The 15713-nt window shown below is 44.8% G+C and overlaps 1 protein-coding gene across 1 annotated transcript in view; it reads left to right on the top strand.

The window, feature by feature from the left end:
- Positions 1-557: 557 nt before the first annotated feature.
- Positions 558-15713, top strand: part of RCAN1 (regulator of calcineurin 1) — an 86178-nt gene continuing 71022 nt past the window's right edge. The window contains exon 1 of the mRNA XM_045540606.1: positions 558-932. Coding sequence (XP_045396562.1) covers positions 690-932 — 243 coding nt within the window. The 5' untranslated portion in view covers positions 558-689. The remainder of the gene's footprint in view (positions 933-15713) is intronic.

Here is a 15713-nt window from a genome sequence, read left to right as displayed (position 1 = left end):
TCAATTCTTATTTGCGACTGTATCTCATAATATACGGTAAGCATCTAACCATTTGCCAACGGCCACAGAGCCATAGCCAGGACCAGATCTCGCTTAAATCCCCCAGAGTTGGTCCATGTGCCGCAAAACGTCACCTCATGGGAACCACAAAAGCGCTGCCTCTCCAGTTATCATCCCAAGGGCCCAAGGGCGCACGACCCAGCCTGGCGCCCTTCAGCTGGCACCAGCTGTCAGAAAAGCGGAACTGGCTTAAGAGGACTTTGCCCCTAACCAACATGGCCACCCTGAGGCTTCGGACTACGGGCGGCAGAGGGAGGATCACGTGAAGGGAATCCTGTTTCTTTATTGGCTTTTTCTCCTGGAAGGGCGGGGTGCAATAACCCAACGAGGGCCGGCCTTAAAGGGACCACCGCTAGATTCGCGGGTGGTCGGCCCTCCGGGCTGGGCGGGCGGGCCACCGAGCCGGGTTTCTGCCCCTCCCTGCCGGAGCGGAGGCGGGCGGGGCCAGCGCTCGGAGGCCGGGTCGCGGGGAGCGGTGGGGACCGCCCGCCGCCGGCAGCCGAGCGATCGCGAGGAGGTTAACCACGGAGCCGGCGGCCGCTGCGCGGGCTGCGGAGCGGGAGGCTCAGGCGCGCGATCCCGGCGCAGCCGGCGGGGGCGAACGGGGACGCGCGGGCGCGAGCGCAGGGATGGAGGACGGCGTGGCCGGGCCCCGGCTTGGGGCGGCGGCAGAGGCGGCCGAGGCGCTCGCTCGGCCCGGGGTGACGCTGCGCCCCTTCACGCCCCTCTCGGGGGCGGCAGAGGCGGACGAGGGCGGCGGCGACTGGAGCTTCATCGACTGCGAGATGGAGGAGGTGGACCTGCAGGACCTGCCCAGCGCCACCATCGCCTGCCACCTGGACCCGCGCGTGTTCGTGGACGGCCTGTGCCGGGTGAGGGCCGGGCCGGGCGGCCGTCGGGGCGGAGGGCGGACACTTGTTGCCCGTGGAGACGCGCGGGTCGCAGCTCCCGGGTCCGGGCCGCGGGCGGGGCGGGGAGGCGGGCGACGACTGGGGACGCCGCGACGCCCTGGGCCTCCGGGCTGCGCAGCCGAGCGGTGGCATGTCCCCGAAGGTCCCTTGTCCCCGAACACCTCCGGGGCGCGCGCCGCTTACGATGGGTGTCCAGGGGCTCGCCCTGGACCAGGGCTCCTAACCGAATCCCAGCGACGCCCCTGTCCCCGGGTGTCACTCGGGCGGGGGGCGACGAAGAACTAGACCATCGGGGATGAATTAGCACCTGAATCGGCTGGGGAGCTCGGACCATCCCCCTGGGCTTTCGCCATCGCCCTGCATTTACTCGCTAGAGGAGGTGGTCACCTCATTCATAGGGAGGAGGAAACAGACGTTGAGCGGCGACGTGACTCACTGTTCATAAATAGGGCGACGTTTCTGCATTCTCAATCTGCACTACTGGAAGAAAAGCCAATGTTTGGGTGAGGATCTGTGGTTGCTCATTACCCTGCGGTTGGCCAGTTTTGGTGGAATGGTGTTGGGGGGAAGGGGACCATCTTGTAGGCCTTTGGGATATTTAGTCAGGAATCTTGCTCCCTTGACGGTGTGACATGCTACCATCGCGGACACTCAGTATGCATATATTTCTTCCATCCCAAATCCGCACAATTTAGACACTTTGGAGGGTGAGGGGGCAGGTATGAGTAATCAATGATGATGGTGGGGAGGAGGAATTTATTTAAAATCTGTAATTATTGTGCAGAATAAAATTTGGACAATGTAGGCGTTGCAGAATGAAACCTGTTTTTGAGAGATGCCCCATTAGGAGAGCAGCTGTCAAAAAAAGCAATGCTTTCAGTGCTTGGCTCTGGGTCTACTTACACTGTCAAAGAACTGCAGTTGAAGGCTGCTGCCAACAGAACACCATTGTGGAACATAGAATGGTGTGCTTAAGTCTCATTTATTTATAATTTATATACCCATTTACTTTCAGAAAGGAATTACAATGACTGCATCTTTAGGTAAGCTTCCGGGCATGCTTTCTAGAGTAACAATTGTCAGGAACTTAGGTCTTACAGCTCTTACTCTAAAACCTTTTCTTCTCCATGTAGGCTAAGTGCTAGCCAGCATTTCAGACCATTTTCCAGGGGTCCTATAGTCTGTCTTTCTGCTGGAGCAAGGTCAAGTCACGTAAAACTACACTTACTTGCTTGGGTATGTAGCAATTCATAGTTTTGTATTCTTTCCAGTGTTGGGGACAATCCTGAAATTGTGTTGTATGAAAATTTGCCCGCTTTGCTAGCTACTCATTTTAACAAATGTTTATTGAGACTCTGCTATGGGCCAGGCCTTGTTCCAGGCTCTGAAGCTACATCCATGAATAAAATAGCATTCCTGCCTTCAGGACTGACATTTTTGTTGGGGGAAAAACAAACAATAAACAAATAAATATCAAATATATCGGAAGATGATGGGCTGTAGGAAAAAGTAAGACTTGGAGGGCTCCAGGAGGGACTGCACAGATCTGGAAGGGGAGGGAGATTGCTGTTTTATGTCAATGACCCTGGAAGGTCTTACTGATAAGGTGATATTTTGAGCAGAGACAATGGGCTAGCCCTGGGTCGTTTATTCTTTCTTTCTTTCTTTGCTATTGATTGAATGCTTACTATGTTCCAGGCACTGTTTGGGGCCCAGAGGATAGAATGGTGAACCTAACAGGCTCCCTGCTTCTAAGGAGCTTAGGTTCTAATGGTTGAGGACAGGACAGAAAATAGGAAAAAGCTAGTGAGCAAGGTCATTTCAGATCTTGATAAATGCAATGGAGAGAATAAAACAGGATAACATGATAGAGAGTGATGGGGAGGGGGCTGGGTGGGAGCGGTTAGGTCCCAACAGGGACACACACTGTGGGGTTCCAGAGGTTTTGTTGAAGAGCTGGTGACTTGGGGCAGGCCCAAGGGAATCAACAAAGGATGTCCAGGCCTGCAGCTCAGGGGAACAGCCAGAAGCTAGAGCTGGGAGAGGAAGTCACCTGTATGGGAGGAGCCACCTTGGGGAGCTGTAGGCCTGTAGGTGGTGGAGTTGAGATAGTAGGCCCAGGAGAAGGTGGGGGAGAAATACCCAGGCCTCTGGTCTCGTTGGCAGAGCTGATCAGGCAGTCGGAAGGAGGCAGGGGAGCCCAAGCAGTGGAGTCCATAGGTAGAGTCAGCCTCCCAGGGCCCAGAGAGGGATCTGGGAACTGTGCGGATGAAGAGGAGTCAGCATGGAGCCACTTTAGGTGGAGTGGCCTGGGAAGGCTTCTGCACAGCCTGGGCTGGGCCGGCAGGAGGAAGCTCCTTGGGGAGAGGTTTGTGTGGCCGGCATCCAGAGAGAAAGCAGATGCAAGAGTTCCAATGCTGGGTGGACTCAGTTTATTTAAAGGGCACCAAGGAGTTGTCCTGGTAGAGGGGTGGGGGGCGGCGTTAGGTGGGATGAGCAGCCGGGGAATGTGGGAATGGTACCATGGAGGGCCTGGGGGCTGGAGAATGGCATGCAGAAGGAAGGTGGGTGGGCCAGAGAAGAAGCCAGGGGACGAGCTGGGAGGCCATTGCTATCATCCAGGGGAGGCGGGGAGGCGATGGGACTAGGACGGTGGTGTTGGAGAAAGGGACAGACTCACCTCTTCTCCATGTAGAGGATCAGGAGCTTCAAAATGGGGGCAGGACAGGGATTATGCACCGGCTGCCCGTTCCTGGGGTCCTGTAAGATGTACAGCAATAGGTGAAGACCCCAAAACCAGCTGGGCTAAGGGAGTCCCAGTCCCTGAAGGCAAATAGCTCCGCGCAATAGGCAACGTAAGAGCTAAAACCATGGCAGGTCGTTGGTAAGCCTTCCAGCAAGTAGATCATTCCTCATTTAGCTAAAGCCATCGCTCTGGGTGGGAAGATGTGCCTTCTGAGGTTTCAACCTAACAGCCTTATTATTAAGTCTGGCGTGTCACCTTTGGGTGATATAATGAAAATGTGAGTCTACCGTATATAGGTTGGGTATCCACCTTGAGTAGACAGATCATTAACTGCAGTTCTGACAAAAGTCCCTGTAGTCTGGCCATCCCCTCTCCTTAACCAATCTGTTGGAGGGACCCCTGGGAATGATGGTGGGAAGGGAAAAGACCAGGTCAGACTTCTTTATGTATGTTCACATGATTCTGTAACCTTAGTCTTAAAGGAAAGAAAGAAATTTCCCTGAACCACTCATTCTTTTGAGAATTGACGTTGGAAGCTGTTTTGTAATTAGAACAGCTTGGTCTGATATGTAAGATTTGTTTTTGTTAGCTGGATCAGCATCAATATTGTAAAGAATTTATAATGAATATCTTAATTAAATGTTTATCCAAAAAATAACAAACTGCATCATCATTAATTTAAAATAATATTAGAGAGATTCACACTGTTACAAGTGAATGAAAACTTTTATTAAAATAATATTATTTTCTGTTTGCACAAATATTTGCTTAACATATTCCATTACGGTACTCTTTTTGTGAGCCTTTTTTCTTTTCTACTTAGAAAAGCAAAGTAGTGCTTCGAACCAGTAATTACGTGTGCTTTGGACTGCTGGCAATGGTTAGTTGGTTCCCTAGAATAAGAGTTTATTCAGTCATCACCAGGCTAACCAAGAATTTAGGAGTTCCCAAATAGTATTCTGTTAGTTTCTAAGCAGTAAATATAGTTGTATATAGTAATGGAAACTAAAACCCTTTTTTCAGTTGTCTGAAACATGAATGTATATTTGATTGATGGAACTTTGCTCAAAGGCTAAGTCAAAATCATAGAAAAATTTACTCTCTTCTAGTGAATAAACCCACTTTTCTTTTAAAAAAATGTTCACTTAAGATTTGTGATAGATGCTTTCATGACTTTCTTTTGATAACAAAATGTTCTGATCAGCATCAAAGGAGTTTAAGTGACATCCTTCAATTCTTTATATCAGTGGAGTCCCCTGAACAGTGCTTCCAACCTTAGTCATACACTAGGATCTTTCAAAGGGACTTTGAAAACTTCCCGTGCCCCAGCCACTGCAGCCCAATTCCAGTCTCAGGGGCTAGGAATCGCCTGGAAAGCTCCCCAGGTGATTCTAATTGTGAGTTGAGGCTGAGAACCACCATCCTAGCTGGAAGAGGTTTTGCCTGACCAGGGACATCATTATATCCTGAAAGATAACTGAAAAATTGATAATCGGGTTCCAGTTCTAGCCAGATAACTTACCTTTCTGTGCCTCGATTCCTTTGAGTTTGAAGTGGGAATCAGGTTCTTGGTCTGGAGGCTTCCTTCTCGAGTGTTGTTTGACCTTGTAGCCTGAAAGCAGGCTCACTGGCCACCAGCCGGACACATGAGATCAGAGCATTTTGCTTTCACACGGGGCTGCTGACTCCCTACCCAATGGATAGATCATGGCCTCAGCCTCCCAAACTTGTTTTTTGGGAGACAAGACATCATTCAACAGTAATTTGATGATTAAAATGTTTTCAAGGCCCAGGGTGGCACAGCTGATGTATTAATACATAGTTTCCGCTCCTAAGGTTGTATATACTTGGCTGCATTTCTGCCTGTTCCTATTCCAAGTCAGTCTGTCGTAGCATATTGTAAAATGTGACATCCTAGCAGGAGAGTAACAGTTGGGTTCTATTACACTGGAAAATCCAGGCAGTTTTAGGCCATTTTCACTTTTCACCCTAGTGTGAGGGTGAGGCATGCGGTTTTTCAGACTTAAATTATGAATAAAATTTTCCCTTAAATGATCTCTCCAGTATGGTACGGTTTAATTTATTTGGGAATGTTCAGAATGTTGTATGTTAAAAAATTCTGCTTGTTACATATGTTCAGAGTTTATTTGAGAAATTATTCACTATTTCTCTAATTTTAGAATTTCTGACTTTTAAATAAATGTTTTTCACATCCGTAGGTTCTTTTAGTACCTCGTCACCACTCCCTCTGCTCTCTGACAAGTGTTTGGTTCCTTTTCAGCTCAATCCACCACCCCACTCCCTCTGCTCTCTGACAAGTGTTTGGTTCCTTTTCAGCTCAATCCACCACCACCATACATTGCTCAAAGCAGTTTTTCTTCAGTAGCAATAGCGTTGTGTTCCTGCCTGCAACTAGACTTTTCCAGCCTCAGGACAATTACATAAGGGAACAAAGAAATAGGCTTTGTGCTAGAGCAGAACAGCTAAAGCGGAGGCTGTTGGTCCCAGTGTTCATATTTCAGGCTATATTCTTTGTCTTTGTTTCTTTCCTTTTGAAAAAACGTAATCTACTCTTTTTTGTAGGTATCACTGAGGGACCTGTTTGCCCAGGTCTGTGAATGCACGATTCCTGTTACAATAGTGATAATTGTGCATACATCAGTGTGTGTGGTGGATAGACCCCTCAGTGTAAATGTTCTGTGCAGAATCATTAGGAGTCATTTCGAGGGCTGTGGGGGAGTGCCAGTCAATTGAAACACAGTTCAGTTGTGAGAGAGAATTTTTTCCTTTGTAAATACTAATCACCGTCAAAACACGGGGATGCTGACAGTGAGACTGTCAGTGACTCTGCTGTGTTCTCTGAGCATTAAGGGGCCATACCATGGCAATGGAAAGGAAAAATGGCTCTTCTGCACTTCTTGGGAAAAACAGAAACATTTTCAAAATGTAACATCAGGAGAATACTAATTACCTTAACGCAAACTTTGATATTGGGGAAAGGATTGGCTTTATGTTGTGTAAATTTCAATCATTGTAGAAATCTTCTACTATATTTGATTTAATTGGGGTAGGATGTTCTTATTTATTTCCACCTCTACAGATTGAATTGGGTTTAATATGCTCATGTTCCCCAGTGGAGTCTGTACATGAAGAGGCAGTGAAGGGTGGTTAAGAGTGTGGGTCTTAAGCCTGTCTTTGTCATTTATGCTGTATTACTGGGAAGCTATTTTCCTGGCCTGTGCCTTAGTTTCCCTGCCTGTGAAATGGGCCTGTTAATAGCACTTATACCTTATGATGCACATAAGATGCCTGTCAAAGTGATTGGGTCACAGTAAACATACAAGATAGATTAGAGTAACTAACCCAACACTTAGTGGCTCAAAACAATACATGTTTATTATCTCACAGTTTCTGTGGGTCAGGAATCTGGGGGCAGCTTAGCCTCGTGCCTCTGCCTGGAAGTTTCCCCCAAGGCTGCAAGAAAGTGTCAGCTGCAGTCTCATCTGAAGGCCGGACTGAAGCAGAAGTATCTACTGCCAGGCTCACTCACATGGCTGTGGCAGGATTGGATTTCTTGTGGTTTGTGGGACTGAGAACCTCAATTCTTTTGTGGCTGTTGGCTGGAGGCCTTCCTCAGTTCCTTGCCTCTCCATAGGGTGGGCCTCTCCGTGGGCCTCTCCATAGGGTGGCGCACAACGTGGCAGCTGGCTTCCCTCTGAGCTGGCAAGACGGAATGGGATCCACAGTCTTTTTGTAACCTAGTCTCTTGCTGTGTTCTATTCATTGGGAGCAAGTGAATAAGTGCAGAGCACACTCAACAACAGGGAATTGCACGGGGCATGAATCCCAGGAGGTGTGATGCCCGAGGCCCATCTTACAGGCTATCTACCACAGTTAGGTATTTATTAGTACATATTTTTTTCCTTTGTAAACTTTTTGGACTGCTGTGAGCAGTTAAATGTTTAGAAATGTTCATTAAGATTTTTGTCTAATCTGATTTTTTTCTTGTTAGCTTCAACTCCATAAAAGAATACAGTTTTTGCCTCCACATATTAACACAGAACACCCCATTGATAGGATTATAGCTAGGTTATTAAGTTTTTGAAGTATCAAAAGCTGTTACCCACTGCATTCTGAAGGAAGAGCTTGGGAAACTAAGCCTTTTGTATAACAACTTGGAAAGGCCCAGTACTTTTCCTTTTGTTACTAATTTCAGCAGGTGCAGTATGAAATTCCCACGTGCAATCATAATTAACACCATAGAGAGAAGTACTTGAGGTTGGCCTGGATTCAAAATCAAAAGACAAAAATGTTATTTAATTCAGAAAGCTAATTTTGGAATTTTTTCCCTTGGCATAACAATAGCTTGTCTTACTTTATCACTGTATTAATCTGCTCAGGCTGCGATAACAAAATGCCAAAGACTAGGTGGCTGAAACAACAGAAATTTATCTCCTCACAGTCCTGTAGGCTGGGAGTCTGAGGTCAAGGTGGCAGCACGGTCAGGTTCTGGTGACACTGCTGTCCCCGCTTGTAGGCTGCTGCCTATTGGCTGTGTCCTCTCATGGTTTCTCCTTAGTATGGAGAACGTTTTCAGGTGTCCCTTCTTGTAAGGACACTAATCCTGTTGGATTAGAGTGCCACCCTTATAGCCTCATTTAACCTAATTACTTCCTCAGGGGCCCCATCTCCAAATAAAGCCACACAAGTGTGTAGGGGGGTGGTTCAGGCTTCAACATTTGAATTTGGGGTAGATACAAACATTCAGTCGATAATAATCACCTTCATATTTTTTGTTAATCTTTGTGCTTTATTTTAAAAATAATAAATATAGTTTCTATTAATATGAAGTGCTTTATTTTGTATTATAAGTACCCTATGTGTGTGATGCATATCATTTTACCTTTACGAGAACCTATGCAATAGGTACTCTTGTCATACCCATTCTACAGAGGAGGAATCTGAGGCCAAATAACCCATCCCAGGCCACACAGCCAGTAAGTGTTGGTCCCAAGATTCAAAACCAGTTTCAGCTAACTCCAAAGCCTGTGCTACCCATCATCGTACAGTGCAGCATTAATGCACATGAATTTTTCATATACCTTTCACATCTCATTTAAATCCTAGGACAGCTCTTTGGAGAAAGTATTTTTACCCACAGGAAACTGAGGTTCACCCAGGTTACAACTCTTCATTATTCTTCCAATCATGTATTTATATTTAATGAACACCTGGTGTAATAGACACGGTGGCAGCCCTGGTGTTCAGGTGGAAGGCAGCGGCTGGACACTGGAGCCAGATAGACCCAGATTTGAATCCTGGCACCATCACTCATTCATTTACTTCATTCATTTATTCAACAAATATTGGGTGCCAGCTGTGCTCTGAGCACTGTGCTGGTTGCAAGACCAGCTGTGGACCCCAGACTGGCAGTCGGCCTTCCCAGTGTAAGGAGGGCACAGCCCCCGACAGTCCTTGGCAAATGACAGACACCGTGTCTCCCTTCATGGAATTCACAGTCTAGCAGGGAACACCCAAAATTAATTTTTTTGGTATTGTTTGTGTCATGTAAATATAACTAAGGGGCTTAATAGAGCAGTAACTAGCTGTACATCCTTGGGCAAATTATCCAACCTTTCCGGACCTCAGTTACTTCATCTGTAAGTTGGGCAGGTTGAGTTAGATAATTTCTGAGGTCATTTCTGGCTCTCAGAACTGCCCATTCGCCCCTTGTTTCGAACACCCCCACTGGTTAAATCAGACTTTTCCAAGTAGGAATTTGCCCAAAAAGCATTTCTCCAGTGTGATTCCAGTTCCCTCCCACCCAGCTTCTCTGGCATCCCACCCGTCCCCTGCCTGTCCTGCCCTGGTGAGCGGGAGGCTTGTGGCTGGAGGAGATAAGTTTCAGTCATTCAAACCCTGTACCTTTAATTGATCTCAGCAATTTTCATAGGACTGATCAGAGATGACCCCTGTGTCAGAGAGGGTTCAAATGACCCCAGCGCCTGGGAACGCTTCCCACCAGCCCTCTGGTTTCTACACCACACATTCAATCGTGTGTCATAATCTCTTCCCCTGTCCCAGCCCCATCCAAGTGAGGAGGACATCTAGAGTGGAAGCCACAGGAGCGGGGATGGCTTAACAGCTCATGGGGAAGTCTGCCCCTGGGCTGCTAATGGGGGGCTGCCCAAGAGCTGCTCCAGCTTGAGCGGGGGACACGGACAGAACTGTGCGCGGAGAGCAACTGATGCTGTTCACAGAGCCGCAGTCGCCACCAGGGGGAAGTAACTTCACGTGTGATCTGGGAGGCAGCCTGCTTTATTTCAGGCGTCAAAGGCTGAAAGCGCAGTTTGAGAAGGGAGAAGTCGCACCTTGTGCTGCAAAGAAGTTACTGTGAAGACAGGTTTGTAATTGAAACTTTAAAGTGGAGCGACACCCCCCCACACACAGCAGTAAACCATGCAAATGAGAAAGCCACTTTCCGGGCGGACCTTTTCCCTGCTGTGGGGCAACACTGCCCTTCTTGGTTGGACTCTTACAAAGTAGGGGAGCCGTGTTCACCTAAGGGGGAAACTTTTTAAAGCAAAGACCCTCTGCTCCAACTCTGCCTCGGTACAAGTTTATAAAATTTTCTGCCACATACTCAGCTTTGTTGCAACTTATTTGGAATATGACTCAAATTATCGGCGTAAAGAAATACAAAGAGAGAACTCACTCCGATGAAAACAAACACTTTATTTCAGAAATAATGGGAATTTTCTGACTAAGCTTCAGATATTAGGTTACTAAGCAGATTACTTTGAAAAGGAAAAGCTTGTGCTGGCAGACAGGTCACCAGACTTGTGTGGTGGGAATTGTTCTCTCTCCTGGGAGCGCCTGCCCTCAGATGATTCCGGAATCACCACCGCTCAGGTCATGTAGTGACAGCGTTCTGGGCTGGAGCCAAGATGCTGGGAGATTCGTACAGATCTCGGCTTCCCTCGAGCTTCCTAACTTGTGGGTCTCAGATGGTCCAGGTCAGCAGTCTGTAAAATTCCCCTGCAGCCCCCCAAAACAGCACTCATCAAACTTCACTGGGTTACAGTTCATGAACAACCTGGAAACACTTGCAGGTGTTTGGAAAGTATTCGTACTCTTTCTAGAATAGCTGGATCCAGGATGTAGCTTTCAAAGTAGATCCAGGGTGAGGTGGGGTGGGGGTGGAGAGTTTGGATGGTGGGGGTGGCAAGCTTGGATGGTGGGGGTGGCTTCCTCTATTCAGTGGCAGCACGGAGCATTATGTGCTGCATCAGTGGCTTGGACCAAAGCTGACCCAGCTGCTGCCTGGACAGCTGTGCCTGAGATTCCGAGCAGCTTTATCTTTGTATCTGTAAAGGCAGGACTAGATGGTGCCTCTACCTTAGTAGGATGCTGTGAGAATTAAATATAGCATGCTAATGTTTTTGATGGTATCTGAAGACAGGAGATACTCAGAAGATATTTATTTAGTCTTTATCAGGGATTTTATTTTAATGTCTATGAGTATATTGTTAGAGGTTTATATTAGGTCACCATTTAATTTTTGCTTATTTGTTCATGTGCTTCCTGTTCATTTATTTTCTTTTCCTCCTTTATTTTCTTTACTGGCTAGCACCAGGGATTGCCTTGGCAGGATTACCTACCTGCAGGTTTCCTTGCTGCTGGTTATTAATTTTCCCAATTTTCATAGTTCAGCTGAGAGCACAAACATGTGTGAAGGTCTACACACCTACGACTGTGATCATTCTTGTCTCTGAATGCTGAATATGTGCCCACCCTTCTTTATGGACAAATGCCTACCTCAGTTGAGAGATGCACCTGTTGATATGACAACAGCAGTTAGGAGGGTGGGCCCGAAAGCCAAGTCAGCCTGGATTCAAATCCCAGCTCTGCCAGCAACCAGCTGTGTAATTTTGGGCAAGTAACTTAACTTCTCTGTACTTAGGTCTCCTAGTTTGTAAAGCGGGATAATAGAAGAACCTACCTCATGGGATTGTTGAGAGGAGGAAAGGACATAATATAAATAAAGGGCTTAGAATAATATCAGGCTCCCAGTAAGTGTTTAATATGAGTCAGTGATTTTATTAAAATGCAAAATTACAGCGTCCATATTGCTAACTACTGTTTATCCTGTGCCTGGAACCGTGCCTGCCGCATAGTAGGCACTTAATAAATATTTGTGGAGCAATAAAAGTAAAACACTACCACAAACATGAAAATATTGCTCTTTTAAGTCCATTCAACAGTAGGCCTTATTTTACCAGGAGTAACAGGCACTTTCAGAAATTAGATACATTATTTTAGACCAGTAGGGTTTGTGGCTTTAAAATTATTGCAGTGGTGTGTGTGTGTGCACACACACGTATTTGTGCACACATGTGCATGTATATGTGAAATGAGCAGATTTAGATGTTGCCGAATATTCAGAATAAAATGAAGGTACATACTATGTCAACAGACTGGCGTGGCCTATTGTCACTTGTAAATGCTTAGAAAAAGCTGTAATTTCACGATAATATGTTGGGACTATTAAAATAGTATATTGGGACTATTTATTAAAAGGATTTTTTAACATGAAATGAGCTTTGCTACAAAATTAAAAACAACTTGAGAACCTAAATATCTTTTAGAAAATAAATCTCCAAAAACATAATGAATATGAAAATCCCATGAATTGTAAAGCAGACAATCATTATTTTGATGACAGGAAATCCTGGGCTTCTTACCACAATTTAAAAAAATCTTGTAATTTAAAAATAAATGCTAAAACTTGGTAGTGAGGTTCCTCCTCGCCCCCTTCCTGCTGTCTTCCTTTCTTCCTTTCCTCTCTCTCCTGCACTTCCCTCCCTTCCCTCCCTCCCTTCCCTCTCATTGTTCTTAGAATACCTTTTAGGGCACAAACAGATCTTTTCAGAAACACATTGTCATCTGCTAAATCTCCACCTACTACACCAGCCAGCCCTAGCACCGTGCTAGAAGGTGGCTGCTCACTCATTCTTTGCCATATCTCACCTTAAAAGGATAAAATCAACTTGTGACCATTCTTATCTCAGAATGCTGCCTGGTTTCCATTAGATTGTGCTAGGGAAGATGACCTTTCTTAATGAAAGGCATGCTGTCTGCTTAGTACACAGCACCCTGCCGTGCTTTTAATTAAATGAGCCAATCTTTAAAAACTGGATTCTTAGCCCTGCAGCTGCATGCCACCCCGCAGTCTGTCCCCAGTGACAGTACTGAGCTGACTGTCACAGGGAGGTATGAGGGGTGGGGGGGATGAAGATTGGAATGAGGGGCTTTAGCGTAGTGTCATCTGGACTCATAGTTCTTGGGGCAAGTTCTCTGCGCTTTAGGTTCAGGACAACTCATCCTTTGTCTACCCTTCTAGCCAGAGAACACAGCCACTGCAAGCTGACTTTAGCAAAAAGTTAGTCACCACTCGTGTTAGGTCTACACCGTGCTGGTTGTGAGACTATTGAGTAGCATTAGGGAGAAATGTCTGAAGAACACGACTCATAACGAGTACCATTTGCTGAGTGCCAACTATACATTTTTACATGTGTTTAGATTGCTCTATGATTTGAAGAGTAATTAATTATGAAGGTAATAGTTGGTCATAACAGTACAAATAAAAGCATTTACTAAAAGTCCCTGGTCTTCTCTCAACCTTTTCCTTAGAGATAGCCCTGTCAAATTTCACGTGTTGCCTTTGACACACCTGTATAGACATATGTGGAGTATATAGAGATAAATGCATTTAAATATGTACCATGTATGTAGGTTCACAATATTACATGTATTGCACTAAATATTATTATTTTGCTACTTGCCTTTTAAAAATGTTGTGGCGGTCTTTCTCATAGACCCAATGCATTTCATTTTTGACTGCCTGCTGTTTGATTATTAGAACATAACAGGATTCAGCCAGCCATTCTCATTGATTGTCATTTAGATTGTTTCCTGTTTTTCCCCCATTATAAACAATGTTGCAAGCAGCATTCTTTTATATATATATTTGTTTACTCATGTAAATATGTTGGTAAGATACATTTCTAGAAGTGTAATTTCTGAGTCAGAGAGTGTGGTTATTGTACATTTTGATAGGGACTGTCAGTTTGCTCTCTAAAATGTTTATACTAATTTATATCCCCACCAGCATTGCATAAGAGTTCCTCTCTCCCCACATTCTTGCCAATACTGGAGATTATAAATCATTTTGGATCATTGCCAGGGTCTTGGATGGATGGAAAAATAGTATTACGAATGAGGTTGACTATTTTAATATATATGCTTATTTGTCCTTTGTTGCTTTTTTCCTCCTCTGTAAACTGATTGTTTATATCTTTTGCTACTTTTCTGGTGAGTTTTTGGTCTGTACTTAGGAATGTGTAAGAGTTTTTTTGTTGTTTATTAAAGAAATTGGTACCTTGTCACATATATTACAGATATTTTACCCAGTTTGCCATTTGATCTTATAACATTTTCACTCCACAGAAATTTTTATTCTTTTTATTTGGGGTTCAAATGCAGAAGCTTTGCTCTCCTGTCCTCTGCGTTTGTCTCAGACCTAGGCCAAGACATACAGGAGTACACTTTTTCCTAGTGCTTGTACATTTTTGTTTTTGATGTTTACATTTAATTCACTGGATACTTTGGTATAAGGAGTGACTGAGGTTTCTGGTTTCCTGTTTGCATGTTACCTGTGAGTCGTTCCAATGTTGTTTACTAAGCAGTCCTTCTTCCCTTGCAAATTTGAAATACCACCTAAATAGTAAAATATTCTTGTATCAGGACTCTTCTGTTGATCTTTTTGTCCATTTCTGAACCAGTTTCATACTATTTTCTTGACTTCAGCCTTACATTTTATTATTTTTATTTTTTTTTCTTTCATGCTTTTATTTTATTTTTTTATTTCAGGATATTATGAGGATACAAACATTTTGGTTACATTTTATGTCTTTGCCTCACCAAGCGAGGATTAGAGGCTTGCCCTTCCCCTCTATAATGCTCACTGCATCCATTAGTTGTGAGTTTACCCCACCCAACCTTCTAATCCCTGGAGAATATTACTACCGTATGAGCACCATAGTGTTGATCAGTCGGTGCCAATTTGATGGCGAGTACATGTGGAGCCTATTCTTCCGATCTTGTGATACCTCGTTTCAGATAATGGGCTCAAGCTCTATCCAGGAAAATATAAGAAATGCTAGATCACTGTTGTTTCTTATAATGGAGTAATATTCCATTGTATACATACACCAAATTTTAATAATCCACTCATGAATTGACAGGCACTTGGGCTGTTTCCACATCCTTGCAATAGTGAATTGTGCTGCCATAAACATTTGGATGCAGATGTCTTTATTATAGAATGTCTTTTGCTCTTTTGGGTAGATGCGTAATAGTGCTATTGCTGGATCAAATGGGATTTCTATTTTTAGCTCTTTGAGGTATCTCCAAATTCTTTTCCACAGAGGTTGCACTAATTTGCAGTCCCACCAGCAGTGTAAGAGTGTTTCCGTCTCTCCACATCCTCACAAGCATTTGTTGTTTTGGGATTTTTTGATAGAGGCCATTCTCACTGGGGTTAGGTGATATCTCACTGTGGTTTTGATTTGCATTTCTCTAATGATGAGAGATGCTGAACATTTTTTTAGAGGTTTGCTGGCCATTATTCTGTCTTCTTTTGAAAAGTTTCTGTTCATTTCCTTTGCCCATTTGTTGATGGGGTTGTTTGATTTTTTTCTTGTAGATTTTTTTAAGTTCTAGGTAGATTCTTATTATCAGCCCTTTATTGGATGTGTAGAGAGCAAATATTTTCTCCCATTCTGTAGGCTGTCTGTTTGCTCTAATGATAGTTTCCTTGGCTGTGCAAAAGCTTTTTAATTTGATCAGATCCCATTTATTTATTTTTGTTGCTGCTGTGATTCCTTTGGGGGTCTTCTTCAAAAATTCTTTGCCTAGGCCAATGTCTGAAAGGG

The sequence above is a fragment of the Lemur catta genome, chromosome 1 (genome assembly GCF_020740605.2).
Source record: "Lemur catta isolate mLemCat1 chromosome 1, mLemCat1.pri, whole genome shotgun sequence".
NCBI classification, from domain to species: Eukaryota; Metazoa; Chordata; class Mammalia; order Primates; family Lemuridae; genus Lemur; species Lemur catta.
The sequence above is the reverse complement of the archived record's forward strand: the minus strand, read 5'-3'. Positions and strand labels throughout refer to the sequence as shown.